A 17,693-nucleotide genomic window follows, 5' to 3' on the forward strand; every position below is an offset into this window, starting at 1 on the left:
ACATTGTTGCAGATTTATTAAGAAAGAAAACCTGAAATATCACATGGTCCTAAGTATTCAGACCCTTTGCTCAGTATTTAGTAGAAGCCCCCTTTTGATCTAATACAGCCAGGAGTCTTTTTGGGAAAGATGCAACAAGTCTTTCACACCTGGATTTGGGGATCCTCTGCCATTCCTCCTTGCAGATCCTCTCCAGTTCTGTCAGGTTGGATGGTAAACGTTGGTGGACAGCCATTTTTAGGTCTCTCCAAAGATGCTCAATTGCGTTTAAGTCAGGGCTCTGGCTGGGCCATTCAAGAACAGTCACGGAGTTGTTGTGAAGCCACTCCTTCGTTATTTTAGCTGTGTGCTTAGGGTCATTGTCTTGTTGGAAGGTAAACCTTCGGCCCAGTCTGAGGTCCAGAGCACTCTGGAGAAGGTTTTTGTCCAGGATATCCCTGTACTTGGCCGCATTCATCTTTCCCTCGATTGCAGCCAGTCGTCCTGTCCCTGCAGCTGAAAAACACCCCAACAGCATGATGCTGCCACCACCATGCTTTACTGTTGGGACTGTATTGGACAGGTGATGAGCAGTGCCTGGTTTTCTCCACACATACCGCTTAGAATTAAGGCCAAAAAGTTATATTTTGGTCTCATCAGACCAGAGAATCTTATTTCTTACCATCTTGGAGTCCTTCAGGTGTTTTTTTTAGCAAACTCCATGCGGGCTTTCATGTGTCTTACACTGAGGAGAGGCTTCCGTCGGGCCACTCTGCCATAAAGCCCCGACTGGTGGAGGGCTGCAGTGATGGTTGACATTCTACAACTTTCTCCCATCTCCTGACTGCATCTCTGGAGCTCAGCCACAGTGATCTTTGGGTTCTTCTTTACCTCTCTCACCAAGGCTCTTCTCCCCCGATAGCTCAGTTTGGCCGGACGGCCAGCTCTAGGAAGGGTTCTGGTCGTCCCAAACGTCTTCCATTTGAGGATTATGGAAGCCACTGTGCTCTTAGGAACCTTAAGTGCAGCAGAAATCTTTTTGTAACCTTGGCCAGATCTGTGCCTTGCCACAATTCTGTCTCTGAGCTCTTCAGGCAGTTCCTTTGACCTCATGATTCTCATTTGCTCTGACATGCATTGTGATCTGGAAGGTCTTATATAGACAGGTGTGTGGCTTTCCTAATCAAGTCCAATCAGTATAATCAAACACAGCTGGACTCAAATGAAGCTGTAGAACCATCTCAAGGATGATCAGAAGAAATGGAAAGCACCTGAGTTAAATATATGAGTGTCACAGCAAAGGGTCTGAATACTTAGGACCATTTCAGTTTTTCTTTTTTAATAAATCTGCAACAATGTCAACAATTCTGTGTTTTTCTGTCAGTATGGGGAGCTGTGTGTACATTCATGAGGAAGAAGAATGAACTTAAATGATTTTAGCAAATGGCTGCAATATAACAAAGAGTGAAAAATTTAAGGGGGTCTGAATACTTTCCGTACCCACTGTATGTATATATATATATATATATATATATATATATATATATATATATATATATATATATATATATATATACATACACACACATACATACATACATACACACATACATACACACATACACACATACATACATACATACATACATACACACACACATATACATACATACATACACACACACATATACATACATACATACACACACACACACACACACACACACACACACACACACACACACACACACACACACACAAAAACAGTTGGACAATAACTAAAACTTTGGTCGATAATTTACATTTTCATCAGGCAGTTCACAGACAAATTTTGTCATAAATGGACAACTTGAAAACTTACCCATATACTCCATATTAGCTTCGTTAAGTCACCTTTACATTACATCCCTCAGAACAAACAAAAAACAAGTAACTGGCTAATTGAGAGCCACTGTGCTTTTCTATGCTGTTTAATTTTTCACCCTACACAGGAATGCAGAAAAGCCGGCATGCCGGATCAGTCAAACCCACCAGGCTTTCTGTCAGGCTCTGAAAGGGCCAAACAAAAGCTGTGTTAACACACGAACCAGCAAAGAGCAGCACTTTGGTAAGTATGTGTGTACAAGCTACAGCTCAGTAAAGCAGTGGTGCAGTAACCAGCTATCTTACTGAAAAAGTAAGAGGCTCAATCTTAAATACTTATCTTATTTACAAAATAATGCATTATTGCAGGTGCAGGTGCTATTACTTTCTACCCAATGTGAGAAAACTTGAAATAATTGAAAATAGGAGTGAGAAAGATTCTGATATGTTAAATAAGTATGCCCAAAATCAATTCAAAATGTTCAATGAATTGTGTAGCACTAATTAAGAACGTAAAACTAATACAGGTAATTAAAAACAAAATATGAAAGCCTTTATAACCTGCTAGTCAGTTTCTAACAAGCTACATCTTATTACAGCTTGGGCCACACATTCAAACCTGAGACAATTTAGCATAGCTAAGCTCAGAATTGAATTCAGGACTAAAACCCCCATTGAGGCCTCACAACCTGATCAAAAAATTCAAAGGATTTATTTTTTCTCCTTTAAATCAGAAGCCTCCCCTCAGTACTTATGTAAATAGCCACTGAAATCCATTCCTTCCTCTCAGTCCTGGGCAACTCACTGTCAAACAACACATACATTAACATCTAAATAACCCTGTTCTTCTGTTTTGACCTGAAAAGGTCAGTAGAAATAAATAGGGCTCTCACATGCAGGAGTTTGAAGCATTTTTTTGTTTTGCACTCACACGGTCAGTAGCCACATTGAGGCAGGCAGACTTAGAGAAAGAGGGAGGGAGTGGGAGAAAGAGGAACAGAGACTAATACAATGTCTATCATAGACTTCAAGCTTCTTAGCAAATTCCAAAACCCATCCTACTCAAATCAAGTAGGCTTTCATTCCAACCGTATACAGTACAGTACACAGTGAAAGGAAACAACATTCTCTGGGACCAAGGTGCTACAAAAAAAACAACATAAATTTACACAAGATAGCACAAAACTGACCAGTTTGGACTTCCGGTTTCAACATGAGCGGGGAGCATGCGTTCTATGACAGATCCGGACTAAATCCAATAAAATACAGTCAAAACATATTTTAATAGTCTTTTATTGTTAGGAAAGAAACAAGTTTTTGATTTACAATCGAATTTATGGTTTACTATTCTCACAGTAAATATGCCAATCAAGCCATGTAAAGCAACGGATCAGGCTGGGTCTGCCTCAGACTACGCTACAGAAGATGGACCTGTTACCATACTAAACGCAGCGATTCTGTCTGTCAGAAATAGGCTCAATAAAATTAGATTTTGGCGAGATAATAGACTCCAAGATTAAACAACTTGCTGTTGTGATACGAAGAGAACTTGCAGCGTTTCAACAGGAGGCCAGTTCTGCGATTTCGGCAGTTAAAATTACGGTGAATGAGCATACTTCAAAAAGAAGATAATGCTTCTACTTCCTATGATACAGTACTCAAGCTTGAGCAAGAAGTGCAGCTTACGGACAAATGCCTGGACCTTGAAGGACGTAGTAGGAGGCAAAACAGCCGTATACTACACATCAAGAAAGGGGTCCAGTCCAGCAATTAAACAGAGGGACTTTATCGCACAACTTCTGATGGACGCATTATCGCTAGATAAGCTGACATTTGTTGATCGCACTTGGGCAATGCGAAATCGTCCTGGAGATACAGATCACTCACTAATTTTATTTATTTACAATTTTTATTTTCATTTAGCCTACTTTGTCTCATGCCACTTGTTCTATTTGTCAGTTAGATGACGGGGTGGGTGGGTGGTTTGGGGACCTGTTTGAGATACTTCAATGGGGTGAAATATGTAGTGGTAATAATATTTTAGGTTCTTAATGATGCTGAATAATGTAACAAGGTAAAATACAAAGGACGTGTATTTGACTCGTGGAATGTGAAAGGAATATATCAATTCAATTCAATTCAATTCATTTTTATTTGTATAGCGCTTTTAACAATGAACATTGTCTCAAAGCAGCTTTACACAGATAATGCAGTGATTAAAAATGAATATGTTCTTTATGAGTAAGTTTGTCCCTGATGAGCAAGCCGGTGGCGACTGGCGACTGTTATCACCCTGTTAAAAGAAGTAAAATGCTATCGCACTTTAAATCACTCTCTGCAGATATAATTTTTCTGCAGGAAACGCACCTGGAACTTGATTCCAAGGAAAAGTTGAAATGCAGGCGGATAAAGAATATACTGTATATCAGTCCAATTTTTTCTTTTAAAGCTCGAGGGGTAGCTATCCTAATAAGAAAAGGTGTGCCGTTTAAGCTTGAAACATTAAAAACGGACAAAAGAAAGTGTTCGATCTTATTTCTAATATGTCTCAAACCAATCTAATAGTAGGGGGGGACTTTAATTGTGTCCCTGATGCGTACCTGGACAGATCATCTCCTAAGAGAGCCCCCTAGGGAAATTTTATATGCATTTATTGATAACTCTAAGTGGATATATGGCGACTTTTTCATCTCACCAAAAAAGATTCTAACTTTCATTCACAAGTTAATAATGAATACACATGCACCGATTAATTTTTGGTAGAATTTTTTTTTTTTTTTTCCAATGTCATGGATAATAATTTATCATTCTTATGTCCTATGTGGAAAATAGATCCTCGATTTATTAACGATCCTAAATCTTATGATTACACGCTTATACAATTGGAAATATTTGTTGAGAATAATGATAACCCTGAAGTTTCACCAGGACTACTTTGGGAAACACTGAAAGCCTTTTTTAAGAGGATGTGTTATCTCTCATTAGGGGTCCAAAAATAAATTGTATAAAACTAAACTTTTAGAGTTGGGGAAACAAATGTATTGATTAGATAACAAAAATGCACAAAATCCTTTATTAGAAACATTAGAAAAAAATCTACATAAAAATTCTACAGTTAAGATATGAATATAATAAAATAGTTTCAGAATCAGAATAAATCATTATTTTTTTATTAAACAAAAATATTTTGAATTCAGGGATAAGCCACATAAGTTACTTGCAAAAGAGTTACAGAAATTAGAAAATGATAAAACAATTTATAAAATCAAGACAGGGCTTGGAATCCAAATGTTAAGACAATAAACAACTGCTTCAAGGAATTATTTTCAAATGTATACTTTTCTGACCCTTACATTGACCTAGAAGCTATAGATAAGTTTCTAAATAAATTTAATCTTCCCTCTCTTACTTAGGATGAACATGATTACCTTAATAAGGATATTTCTTTAGAGGAGGTAAAAAGCACAGTTAACTACTTAAAAAGTGGCAAAACTCCAGGCCCAGATAGCTTTCCCTCTGACTTATATAGAACATTTAATGACATACTTTCCCCCTACTTTCTTAAACATTTGAGGAGGCATAATGATTGGACTACCATCAACGTTTATTGAAGCGGTCATAATTGTTATCCTAAAAAAAAAGGCAAAAATACAAATATATTTTTAACATAAATAAGCCGCACCTGTCTATAAGCCGCTGTCTACACTAATGTACTTTACACAGGCTTTAATGAAAGACACGCTACACACGGTGAAATATTTTGTGCTTCTATTAGGAGCATAGCGGTATTTTGGGAAATACTGCATATTTCCGGTATTACTGCGTGTCTGGAGACCGAGAATTATGTCCTTTTTATTTTCTGATGCTCATTTCTAAGTTTCTTTGACTAACCCATAACGCTGTTGCCAAGAAAAATAAAAAAGCACGAGTTTTGGAAACCTGTCTGTGCTTTCTGTTGCAACTGGAGTTAGTGAGCTCTCCCTTCACCCAGACTCAACGCTTTACAACGGCTTGTATCTAAACAGTAGCTGACCAAGAAAGTCATTGTTCACTGTCTTCCTCCATCCTTTCACAACTACATTGGTAACTTGACCTACGAGTGCATTAATGTACAAGTTTTCCGAGGTACGAGCGGTCACTCGGTCGATTTTTTAGCTTTGTTACGCGAGCAAAAATTTGGGTACGAGCTCGAGACGCCGCTGCTAGATGGCGAAGCGAAGATTGTGCCGAAAATTAAGATAAGCTAAGAAGAAAAAGTTAAAATTTTAAAGTTTAGGGATACGTAGTGTACAGGAGTGATAGTAAAAAAAACTAGATTTCCCTCCGCTTATCGCCTCCCCCCCCCTCCACACACACACAGGCGTTTTCGTTAGCTCAAGTCATCTCATCTCCAAGGAAAATACACTGAATAAAACCTTATTATATCTTTACATACTCTTTCTATTATGTTTTTATACAAGATTTGTTATTTAGAAATGTATTTTCCAATTTAATAACATGAAACATAAAAACGGGGTCTCATTTTAATCTCATTAATTAACGGATTAATGCCATTTTAAGTATTTTCAATATGGAAAACTGATTTGATGTGCGAGCAAAATGAGATACGAGAAACGAATTAAACTCTTAGGTGAAGATACCACTGTATTTCTCTGGGGAGTTTATCACACAGGTGAGGTGCGTTTTTTCGTTTCCGTTCGGAAATTTCATCGGTCTAATGTTATGGGGTTCAGTTTTTTGGCTTGAAGTTTGTGAAACCGGGAAAAACCCAGGAAAAATTCTAGAATTAGCCGCTTCGTTGTTTAAGCCACGGGGTTCAAAACGTGGGGAAAAGTAGCGGCTTATAGTCCGAAAAATACGCTATATACTGATCAGAATGGGTTTATTCCTGCCAGCCTTTTTAACATAATGTATCACTCCAAAGCTATTCAAGGAAACCTGGTCATTGTCTCTCTCAATGCTAAAAAAGCATTTAATAGACTTGAATGGCACTATCTGTTCACGATATTAAAAAAAAGATTTACATAGGTAATAACGTTTTTAAATTGGATTAAAACTCTGTATAGAAGACTAATCATATTTTGTCCGGTCCTTTTAAGCTCCATAGAGGGACATTCAATCATTCTTCCGTTCTCGCGGGATATAAAAATCACAGAATTAAATAGGCACATCCCTGTAAACCTAAACAGGAGATTTATGGATAAACCCATACAATCCGGGAGCGGTGATTCTCTCCCCTGTAACTTTGGATCATTCTACCTACAATAGTAATATTATAATTCTAAATATACTTTGTATCTGAAAACAGATAAAAAACACATTTCAAGATAATGTCCCTTTCATTGCTAACTCCTATCAATAAGAATCCATCATTTACTCCATCAAGATTGGATAGGACTTTTGTGCAATGGGAAGAAATGGGTGTATGTTCTATAGGGAACCTTTTCCAGCCAGCTGCAACAGAAATTTTTACTTTTACCCAGTGTCATTTTTTTTTTTTATTATATACATTATAGAAATTTTTACACACCTTCATTGGATAATACATCACTCTCAATTATTGATAAGTGTCTTGAGATGTGTAAAGGAAGTAAAAAGTTACCTATAAGTTATGAAATGCAACAATCCTCTACTTTTCTTCAACTAGTTGGGAAGACAAGGAAGAATGGGAGAAAGAACTAGGAGTAGACATTTCTGATGAGATGTTGCAGACGAGTTTAAAGATTTAGATTTTTTTAACTAGAGTCTAGAACTAAACTAGAGTCACAGTTCAAACATGGTGGCTCTAATAGCCTGTGGCAGGGACTGAGAATCATCACGGGACTATAAAACAGAATCTTCCAAAATGGAGAATGCAGATGTTTCTCTGCCAGACAAGCTAAACATCTTTTACGCTAGCTTCGAGGCTGCAGCTAACTTCGCTAGCGGCGCTAGTGACACAAACCGTAGAGGTAAAACCATTTAGGAGCATGATCCGAGGCGGGCATTCAGGAGAGTGAATACCAGGAAGTCAGAAGGACCAGATGGCATCACAGGTTGAGTTCTGAAAGCCTGCACTGACCAGCTAGCACCAATGTTGATAATCAACCTCTCCCTGGAACAGTCTGTAGTCCGCTCATGCTTTAAACAGTCCACCCTGACCTCAGTAATGATAAAGTGCTTTGAAAGACTGGTCAGAGACTTCAACACAGCTTCCACTACAGTTCACCACCAGAACTGCTCTACTGAGGATGCTATTGCTCATCTTCTCCACACAACGATGAGCCACCTGGACTGCAGAAAAGGGAATTATGCAAAAATGCTGTTTGTGGACTACAGTTCAGCGTTTAACACCATAATTCCCTCCATTATGCTCACTTCTAAGTTGGAGGTCCTGGGAATCAGTCTGCCTCTGTGTCAATGGACCTTCAACTCCTTGACAGACCACAAGCTGTACGCGTGGGCAAACACACCTCATTCTTCCTCACCCTCAGCACCTGAGCTTCTCAGGGTTGTGTTTTTATATAACATTAAATTTATAAAATATTCTACATGCTTATATCTTTACAACTTAAAATGTCTGTGTATTTTTAAACAAATTGTCAAAACAATTTGTATTATAATTTATAGAGATTTTTTAAGCATGGTTAATTATTATTAAAAACAAAACGTATATATAGATTTACACAAATTGCTTCAGCTTGCATATTCAAATGCTGTTGTTTTTTTGCAGAAAGAAACAATGCAGCATGATTGAATTTGTTAAAGGAGAAATCCCCCATGAACTCCTCAACAAGCAGCTTATTACTATAAGCTTTAAAAATGTCAAAATTAAAGACAGTAAAACTCAATATGTGGCGTTTGCATTTTTTTTAAAGTACTCTTTTATACATAAATACTCTGAATTAAAGTTTTATATAGTTATAAGCAAAAAATCTAATTAAACTGATCTGATCTGAAAAATCTGATTAATAAAAAAATTGTATTAATAAATAATCGTCCAATTAATCGATTATCAAAAAAAACGTTAGTTGCAGTCCTAATTGGGATTATCCTGTAGTGTGAAATTTAATCATAAACAGATTGTTGTCTGGTTCACAGTCTAATTTACACAGTGATCGATTTCAATGAATTAATAAAGGAGGAAAAACAAAGTAGAGCTCAAAAGCTCAGATAATAATAAAAGTTAAAGGCTTAAGAGGTAGATGCTGTGAAAGTCCCACAGGGGCAGCTAAATGATGCCCTGAATCTGCAAACATGTTTATATGTGAGATCACATGATGATAGTTTCTATTCAAATGTGAAGTCATGTTTGTTTTAAAAGTAAAGGTTCGGTCCTGTTTCAGTGGTTGTACAGTTGTGCAGCTCTCCTACACTACACCCAGATGATGCCACCTAACTAGCTAAAATGTTGTCTTGAGGATTTAACATTATTATTCGGATAGTGGAATTAAACCTTGATCTAGTGGATGAAATACATTCCTCCTGTACACTTGTACATAATTTTGAATATGAGTAAATATACATAGTTACTTTTAAATGTAATTAAGTATCAAAAATAAAAGTACGGATCTATGATAAAATTTAACTAACTTATTAACTTCAATGTTCCATCCTCTTGCATATTAGAACTTTTTAAGGAGACAGTTTAAGGAGAGTATTGTTACAGTCCCTCAGTGAGTGCCGTTAGACCACTGAATCTCTGAATTTCATTCATGTATTCACTTCAATTTAGTTGGCATGTTTTGGAGTAATAGAGTGTGATGAAATGGTGTAAAAAGCAGTACTTTATAAAGTAATTATGCCTGAAATCTACTTATATTTGGTTACTGTGCAACATTTAAAATTCGTTTAACCAGCTATGAGTTAATTGAATCACAGTGTAAAACCTGCTTTGCTCCTTTTGCTCATCTTAGTCATGAAATCAAGTTTCAGAACATACAGTAAATGGTTATAAATCATTGCTTAAACTCAGTAGTTAAGCCAAAAGAAGAGTCAAAAGCATCAAAGCAAATCAAAAAGTCTGCAAAAAAGCTACAATTTCAAATATGTTTTATGTTCTCTGTGGTCGAGGACATTTATCATACTCAGGGATGGGCAGTAATTATTATACATGTATTTCAAATACGTTTCAAATATAAAATAGTATTTTGTGATTTGTATTTGATTGGGTTCATGAAAATAGATTCATATTTTGTACCGTATTTTTCGGACTATAAGCCGCTACTTTTTTCCCCACGTTTTGAACCCCGTGGCTTGAACAACGTTCCCGGTTTCACAAACTTCAAGCCAAAAAACTGAGCGACATAACATTAGACCAATGAAATTTCTGAACGGAAACGAAAAAACGCACCTCGCCTGTGTTCTGAGCTGCACGGCATCGGGAGAAAAACTTCCACTGGTGGTGATTTTTAAACGCACGCTGATGCCAAAAGAAAAACTCTCGAGAGAAATAGTTGTGAAAGGAAGGAGGAAGACAGTGAACAATGACTTTCTTGGTAGGCTACTGTTTAGATACAAGCCGTTGTAACGTGTTGAGTCTGGGTGAAGGGAGAGCTCGCTAACTCCAGTTGCAAATGAAATCACATAAGCACAGACAGGTTTCCAAAACTCGTGCTTTTTTATTTTTCTTGGCAACAGTGTTACGGGTTAGTCAAAGAAACTTAGAAATCAGCATCAGAAAATAATAAGGACATATTCCTCGTCTTGCACACATGCAGTAATACCGAAAAAATGTGGCGGCAGGCTATTCCCAAAATGCTCTTAAAGGAGCCACAACATATTTCACCCGTTACACCGTGTAACAGACACTGTCTTTCGGTAAAGCCTGGGTAAAGTTAATTAGTTTCAGTGTAGACACCTGCGGCTTATTTTCAAATTCGGTGGGTGCGGCTTATATATATATTATATATGCGCTTAATAGTCCGGAAATTACAGTATATACAAACTTTAGTGTTTTGTATTTTTAAAATACTGTAAAATACTTTGTAAGAATTCTAAATGATGACATAAAAATGCAGCCTCTGACTAGTGCCTACTCAGTATTTTGCCCAGAATTGTTAAGATCAGAACACAAAAATTTATCTTTATGGAAGAAGGTGGTCAAGGTAAGAAACATGCAGGCTGACAGCTTTCAAACTGATCATTACATAATTGTGAAAATACTAAAATATTTGTTTTTAACTTCCAAATAGTTGTCCAGAGATTGATAGATAAATAAATAAATAAATTCAGTATTTGATTGCCGTAATTGTACCCTAAAGGAAGTAGCTGTTTAATGGGATCATGATTTTGTATCCCATTGTATGAATGACTGCCTGACACACAATATATTATATTTATGATTATCAATCAAATTATTAATTAGTTAAAATACTAGCTGCTATGAATGCAGGTGCCATCAGTTCTTTTTATAAATGACTTGTTTGTCATTGATCAGTGTTGCTGATGAAAAGTAGCCTTCGATATCAAACACCAAGTAACTAAATTAGGATACAATTATGAGTTCCTCGCAAACTGTTAAATATTAAACTGTTGGTTACTTTAAAACTAACCTTCATCAGGGAGATCACAGGGATATGGATGTGAATATTTGATCTGTTAACTGGTTGCTACGTCAGAATTATTGCGTGACTCGGCCAGAGAAAAGCTGTTGCTATCAAACATTGTTTACTTAATCAACTGAGTCAGCGTAATGGTGAAGAAACAGATTAAATAGGCCAATTGCTGGAAGGTTTGTGAAGAAAGTTCATACTCCCATGTATTTTTTAAATACAAAAATACAGTAGTTTATTTTGATACATAGTGTGGCTGCTGTATTTTGTAGTTTATTTTGATACAGTTAAAGTGAAAGTATTTGTTATTTTATTTTATTATTTTACATTTGTATGTATCTTTGCCCAACCCTGATCATTCTTCCCAAATGTCTGGACATATTCCCAAGAAATTTCATAAATTGTCTCACCCAACATGGATGTTCCCTCTGCTGGATACTCTGGGAACTGTCCTTCAGAGGGGACACTGACTGTTCTCCTCAGGCTTCGGCCCTTTGACGTTGAAACTGTGGGGCTGTCATGCACCTCTAAAGGCATCTGGAAAAATGCCAAAACTCAATTTAAAGAGGTCACAAGTGTGTACTTTCATTTTTTTTTTTGTACAGCTCATCAGAAAAGACAATGACAGCTACTAATGAACTAAAAGTATTCAGGTCCCTCTGAAAGCAAACTGGCAGTAAATGTGACAGCCTATTATCATCGATTTACATTGATCACTTTAAAGGGCTAGAAAAGTTGTCTATTTGCCACCTCATTCACATGCATGCCTAATCATATTTTTTTTCTTCCAAAAAAAAAACAAAAAAAAAAAGGTGGAAACCTGCAATAAAAACTAAAGTATCCCCTTCCTCTTCACATCCCGTATCCTCTCATATAGAGAAGAATGGTGTTACAAGCACAAGAGTACAGAAGAAGCTCTTACCTCCTCTTCACGGTTTAGCAGGATGAGCTGGTTGTCAGTGAGGATGCAGTACTTCTTCTCCCAGACACTTGGCTCAGAGAAGGGTGACTGGCCACAGGAAAAGCGGTGGCTTGGTGGCCCTTTTACATCTGCATACAGGCAAAAGAGAAACTAAGAAGAAACACAGCATTAAGCATTGTGGGAAACCCCATTCGGGAAAACAACTATTTTGAAATATGCTCTAAAAACTGAAGTTTATTAAAAATGGATTTTTGTAAAAAGGATTTAATCTGGAAATAATGGAAAAAAATTTTTTTAATCAAAGTCTTTTTTTATTGGAAACTATTAACAATAAACAAAAATACATACATTAATAGCACACTGGTTTTCTTTTAGTTTTTTCTCTCATTCTCCCCTTTCTTCCTCTCTTTCCCTTCTTTCCCCTCCTTCCCAAGTGGAGAAGGTTTAAAAATACATCATGATACATTGCAAAAGTCCAACCATGTTTGAAACATGAAAATGTGCAATTCAAATTATAGAATTATGCACATGAGCATTTTATGAATTATGTATCTAACACAAGTGTACTGTATGAACACCATGAGGTCCAAATCTGCACAGTTCAGTAAATGTAAAGCAATCAGCTATAACATTCAAATCACTGAGAGGAGAAGAATAACATTGATTAGCTTGTTACAATAACACCATTGGGGTGGGATAAATTAGCAAGTCAGTTCTAAAAGTGTATTTGTTGGAAGCAGGAAAACTGAAAGCCCTGAATGTGGCTTCAAATATTAAACACTCAATTGTCTTAAAAGCAAATAACTGGACAAAAATGAGCAAGATTTAAAAAAAACTCCTGGGAGCACCTTCCCCAACTGTTAGGGGAAAATCGAGGAAACAAGGAAACCAATCTCTGGGTCTACAAAATTGTATTAAAAAATTCTGCGACATTTTTTATTTTTGTTTATCAGGGTACAGCGATGTACCTCTGAACATTGGTCAGAACTGATTTTGTACCTTTAAATTAAAACAAAAATCCACAGTTGACCTTAAGGACCATTTCCTGTACCTTACAGAGTACTTTAATGGCAAATGTACCTTTAGGTATAGAAACAATACCCCTATATTTCTGTGTGAACATAGCCAATAATAATAATAGTAATCAATCATATTATGCTAGTTATATTATGTTAAGACAATTAGAACTTAAGCTTTAATTTGAATATAAATATTTTATATTTGATGTTTTTTACCCATGTTTATTTTGTTAACAAAAAAATTATTTGTGATTATTTATCAACAACATTAATTAGCAGACCCACAGTTAAACTTGTTCTAATGCATTATGATGGAATATATACAATATGCCATACAGGGGGCAGTATTGGGTATTAAATGTACTCAAATATATTGTGCATCTACTATCCATGGGCAGAAAAAAGCCAGAGAAAATCACATCCACTGACTGAATCAGTTAATAACGCCTCAATTTTGACAGCAATAATACACACACACCAAATACAAACGTGTGTGTATATGTATATGTATGTATATGTATGTATGTATGTATGTGTGTGTGTGTGTGTGTGTGTGTGTATATTATATATATATATATATATATATATATATATATATATATATATATATATATATATATACAGAAAATGAAAATTATAAATCAGCATGAAGCAGGAAAGACTGTCAGAGTACCATCTTTGACTTTATATTTTTGACTTTGGGTCGTCCTAACGTATCCCCATCATAAGTAGAGGACTACCAAATATATATTATACATAGAAATGAAACTTCGATATATTTTAGAGTAGTCAATGTGCAGCTTGTATAGCAGTACAGATTTACTGTCCTCTGAAAATAACTCAGCATTACTGTCACAAAAGCTGTGGCGACCCCTAATAGGAGAAGCCGAAAGAAGATGATTAATGTCAAAATAGCTGGCAAGAAAAGTGAGTACACACTAAGTGATGACAGCTGTATGTTGTGTAACCATCCAAAGCCACATGTCCTATTCATCATGCTCATGTTTGTGTTTGCTTGACAGGAACATACATATTTGTGTATCTTGTATTAGAGTGGTTAAAATTTGGTGCTTTGAGTGCAATTCTCTTATACTGACCACTGGATGTTCAACATGGTACCTCATAGTAAAGACTCTCTGAGGACTTGATAATAAGAATTGTTGCTCTCCACAAACATGGTGAGGCTCGAAGATCAGTAACAAACTGAAAGTGAGTTAAAATACAGTGGGCAGGATCATACAGAGGTTTTCCAAGATGTGTTTCACTCTGAACAGACCTCGCAAGTGTCCATCAAAGAAATTGAGTCCTTGTGCTGTGCGTCAGGTGCAGAAACTGCCTTTAAAAAAAAAAAAACAGAAATGAGTGCTGACAGACACCACATCCCTCCGTGGATCTTCCCACTTCGTCCAGGCCTGCTTCTGGATAGTGTTCTCTTTGACTGGAGGCCACTCTGTGCAACTTGGGCCGGTTTCTTATCAACGCCTTGGGTGGTTCCATGAAATTCCGGAGTAAGAACAGGAGCTTCAAGGATGGATTGGACTGTAGTTAATGTCAACAGTCTGCTACATTGACTCAGGACTACTTTTTCGCTTCTGATCATCATCGCTGTACCCTGCAACATCGTATATCCGCTACAAATGGACATTCGGTGCAACCCAGATGAGGATGGGTTCCCTCTTGAGTCTGGTTCCTCTCAAGGTTTCTTCCTTATTCCATCTCAGGGAGTTTTTCCTCGCCACAGTCACATGAGCCGACTCGCTCATCAGAGACAAACTTACTTATAAAGAACATATTCACTTTTAATCACCACATTATCTGTGTAAAGCTGCTTTGAGACAATGTACATTGTTAAAAATGCTATACAAATAAAAATGAATTGAATTGAAGGCATAAAAATATGAATGCTGGCACTGACACAAGATTATTTTTTATATACTGCTTTTCCATATTTTGCTTCACAAATATGGAAATATCAACCAAGTAAACATGCATGTTTTTAAGCACTCTGACAGAGCGAGAAAGAGAAGGGTGTGGGAGAGATGGAAGCAGGCCTTTGAGGCTAAGCTACTTGTTCTCTGCACAACATGCAAGCTTATGTTTAGTACGGCTTCATGCCAGAGCAGCATATGGCACTGTTTGTTAAAGAGTCTTATTGAGACAAATCATATGCCATTCACAGACGCTTGAAACGATTAGAAAATCTAACTTGTGCCAACAATCTACCAAAGTGATGTCACATGTTTGTCTTTAATGAGTGCAAAAAAAGAAGGCGAAACTTTGCTCTCAGATTGTAGACCAGTGAGTAGCACTACAACTAGTCTCTGTTAAAAAAAAACCTGGGCTCTGTAAGGCAGCATCATTGTCCATGATAAATTAAATGACATTATGAATATAGCAAGCAGCAGAGCAGAGGACAGGATTTCAGGATATATGGGGTTTTTGATATATTTGAAAGTTTAAAAAATAATGTTTAAATAAAGGTTTGCTATCTGCACATCTGCAGGACAGTAGTGTGTTTACATTTTACCGCTTAAAAGATACTGTTGAAATTCTGGGTTTCTGAGACTGTTTAAAGGCCAGTAAAAACTGATCACAAAGCTCCCAAAAAGCAGATGGAATGAATCAGAGGGCACATTTTCTCTTTTTTTTTAAACTGTATATTATATTATCTAGTATTTTTGTAGACACCTGACAATGGAATTAGCTTCCATTGTTATGCTGATGATACCCAGCTATATATTTCATCCAAACCAGGCGATACAGCTCAATTAGCTCGCATAACTGAGTGTGTTGAAGAAATAAGAGATTGGATGACCCATCACTTTCTGCTATTAAATTCTGATAAAACGGAGATTTTGCTCATCGACCCAAAAAATAGTACACAGAAGCTCCAGCATCTCAGCCTGCATTTAGACGGTTGTTCTGTAACTACTAGTTCAACGGTAAAAGACCTGGGAGTTATTTTAGACAGCAACTTATCTTTTAAAAATCACATCAATCAAGTTACAAAAACAGCCTTCTTTCACCTTAGAAATATTTCTAAGCTAAGAAATATGTTATCTATATCTGATGCAGAGAAGCTCGTCCATGCGTTTATGACCTCTAGAATAGACTACTGTAATGCATTACTAGGTGGATGTCCTGCATCATTAATAAACAAGCTTCAGTTAGTTCAGAATGCGGCAGCAAGAGTTCTTACTAGGTCAAGAAAATACGATCATATAACCCCAATCTTATCGTCCCTACATTGGCTTCCTATTAAGTTTCGAATAGACTACAAACTACTGCTACTCACTTATAAAGCACTAAATGGTTTGCCTCCCATGTATCTATCCAGTCTTTTAACACGCTACAATCCGTCACGCTCCCTGAGATCTCAAAACTCTGGGCTTCTAGTAGTTCCTAGAATAGCAAAGTCCACTAAAGGCGGTAGAGCATTTTCACATTTAGCTCCTAAACTCTGGAATAGTCTTCCTGACAGTGTTCGGGGTTCAGATACACTCTCCCAGTTTAAGTGTAGATTAAAAACATATCTTTTTAGCAAAGCCTACACATAACACACATCACACACATCACATCATAACCTTGTGCTCCAGAATATATGATTACATGCACATTATCAACTTGTGCTGTTAATATCATGAACAGCAGCTACGCTAATTCCTCTCCACTGCTTCTCTTTCTCTCCCCATCCCGAGGCATCCTGAGGTTTGGCCAGCTCCAGTCACGTCCCACCTCGTGAAGATTATGGACCTATGGATGATCATGGAGAAGTAGATGCCGAGTGTTTAAAGGCCCTGGCATGGAGAAGCTGATGCTGGATCTATGATGATCACAAATTGTTCTGTATTGTTGAAAGATTTATGACCAAACTCTTGATGTCACCCATATGAGGATGGGTTCCCCTTTGAGTCTGGTTCCTCTCAGGGTTTCTTCCTCATATCATCTAAGGGAGTTTTTCCTTGCCACTGTCGCCACGGCTGCTCATCAGAGACAAACGCACACCATTCACCTTCACTGTTGTTTTCTGTAAAGCTGCTTTGAGACAATGTCTGTTGTAAAAAGCGCTATACAAATAAACTTGACTTGACTTGACTTGACTTGACTATCACATTTAAATGCTGTTTACCAAATTTTGGGTATAGATCAGGGCAATGTGAGTCCAGGACAATATGAGTCCATGAGTCCAGGGCAAAGCACTTTTGTACGTCACTCTGGATAAGGGCGTCTGCTAAATGCCGCAAATGTAAATGTAAATGTGAGTCCAGGGCAATTTGAGTCCAGGGCTTTGTATTTATTTGAATTCTGAGTGGAAATTCTTTGTCCCAAAATGGTAAATTCAGCTTTTTCCAAATAAAAGAAAAAGGGATCAAAAGA

At 36.9% G+C, this 17,693-nt stretch overlaps 1 protein-coding gene across 9 annotated transcripts in view; it reads right to left on the reverse strand.

Moving 5' to 3' along the window:
- Nucleotides 1–17,693, reverse strand: part of rasal2 (RAS protein activator like 2) — an 85,614-nt gene that overhangs the window by 45,536 nt on the left and 22,385 nt on the right. For all 9 annotated transcript variants that reach the window (XM_083541637.1, XM_083541636.1, XM_083541635.1 and 6 more), the window contains exons 2-3: nucleotides 12,298–12,425; nucleotides 11,786–11,912 (exon numbers count right to left, since the gene is read on the reverse strand). In XM_083541637.1, coding sequence (XP_083397763.1) covers nucleotides 11,786–11,912; nucleotides 12,298–12,425 — 255 coding nt within the window. The remainder of the gene's footprint in view (nucleotides 1–11,785; nucleotides 11,913–12,297; nucleotides 12,426–17,693) is intronic.

This window comes from Silurus aristotelis, assembly GCF_946808225.1.
Source record: "Silurus aristotelis genome assembly, chromosome: 5".
Lineage (NCBI taxonomy): Eukaryota > Metazoa > Chordata > Actinopteri > Siluriformes > Siluridae > Silurus > Silurus aristotelis.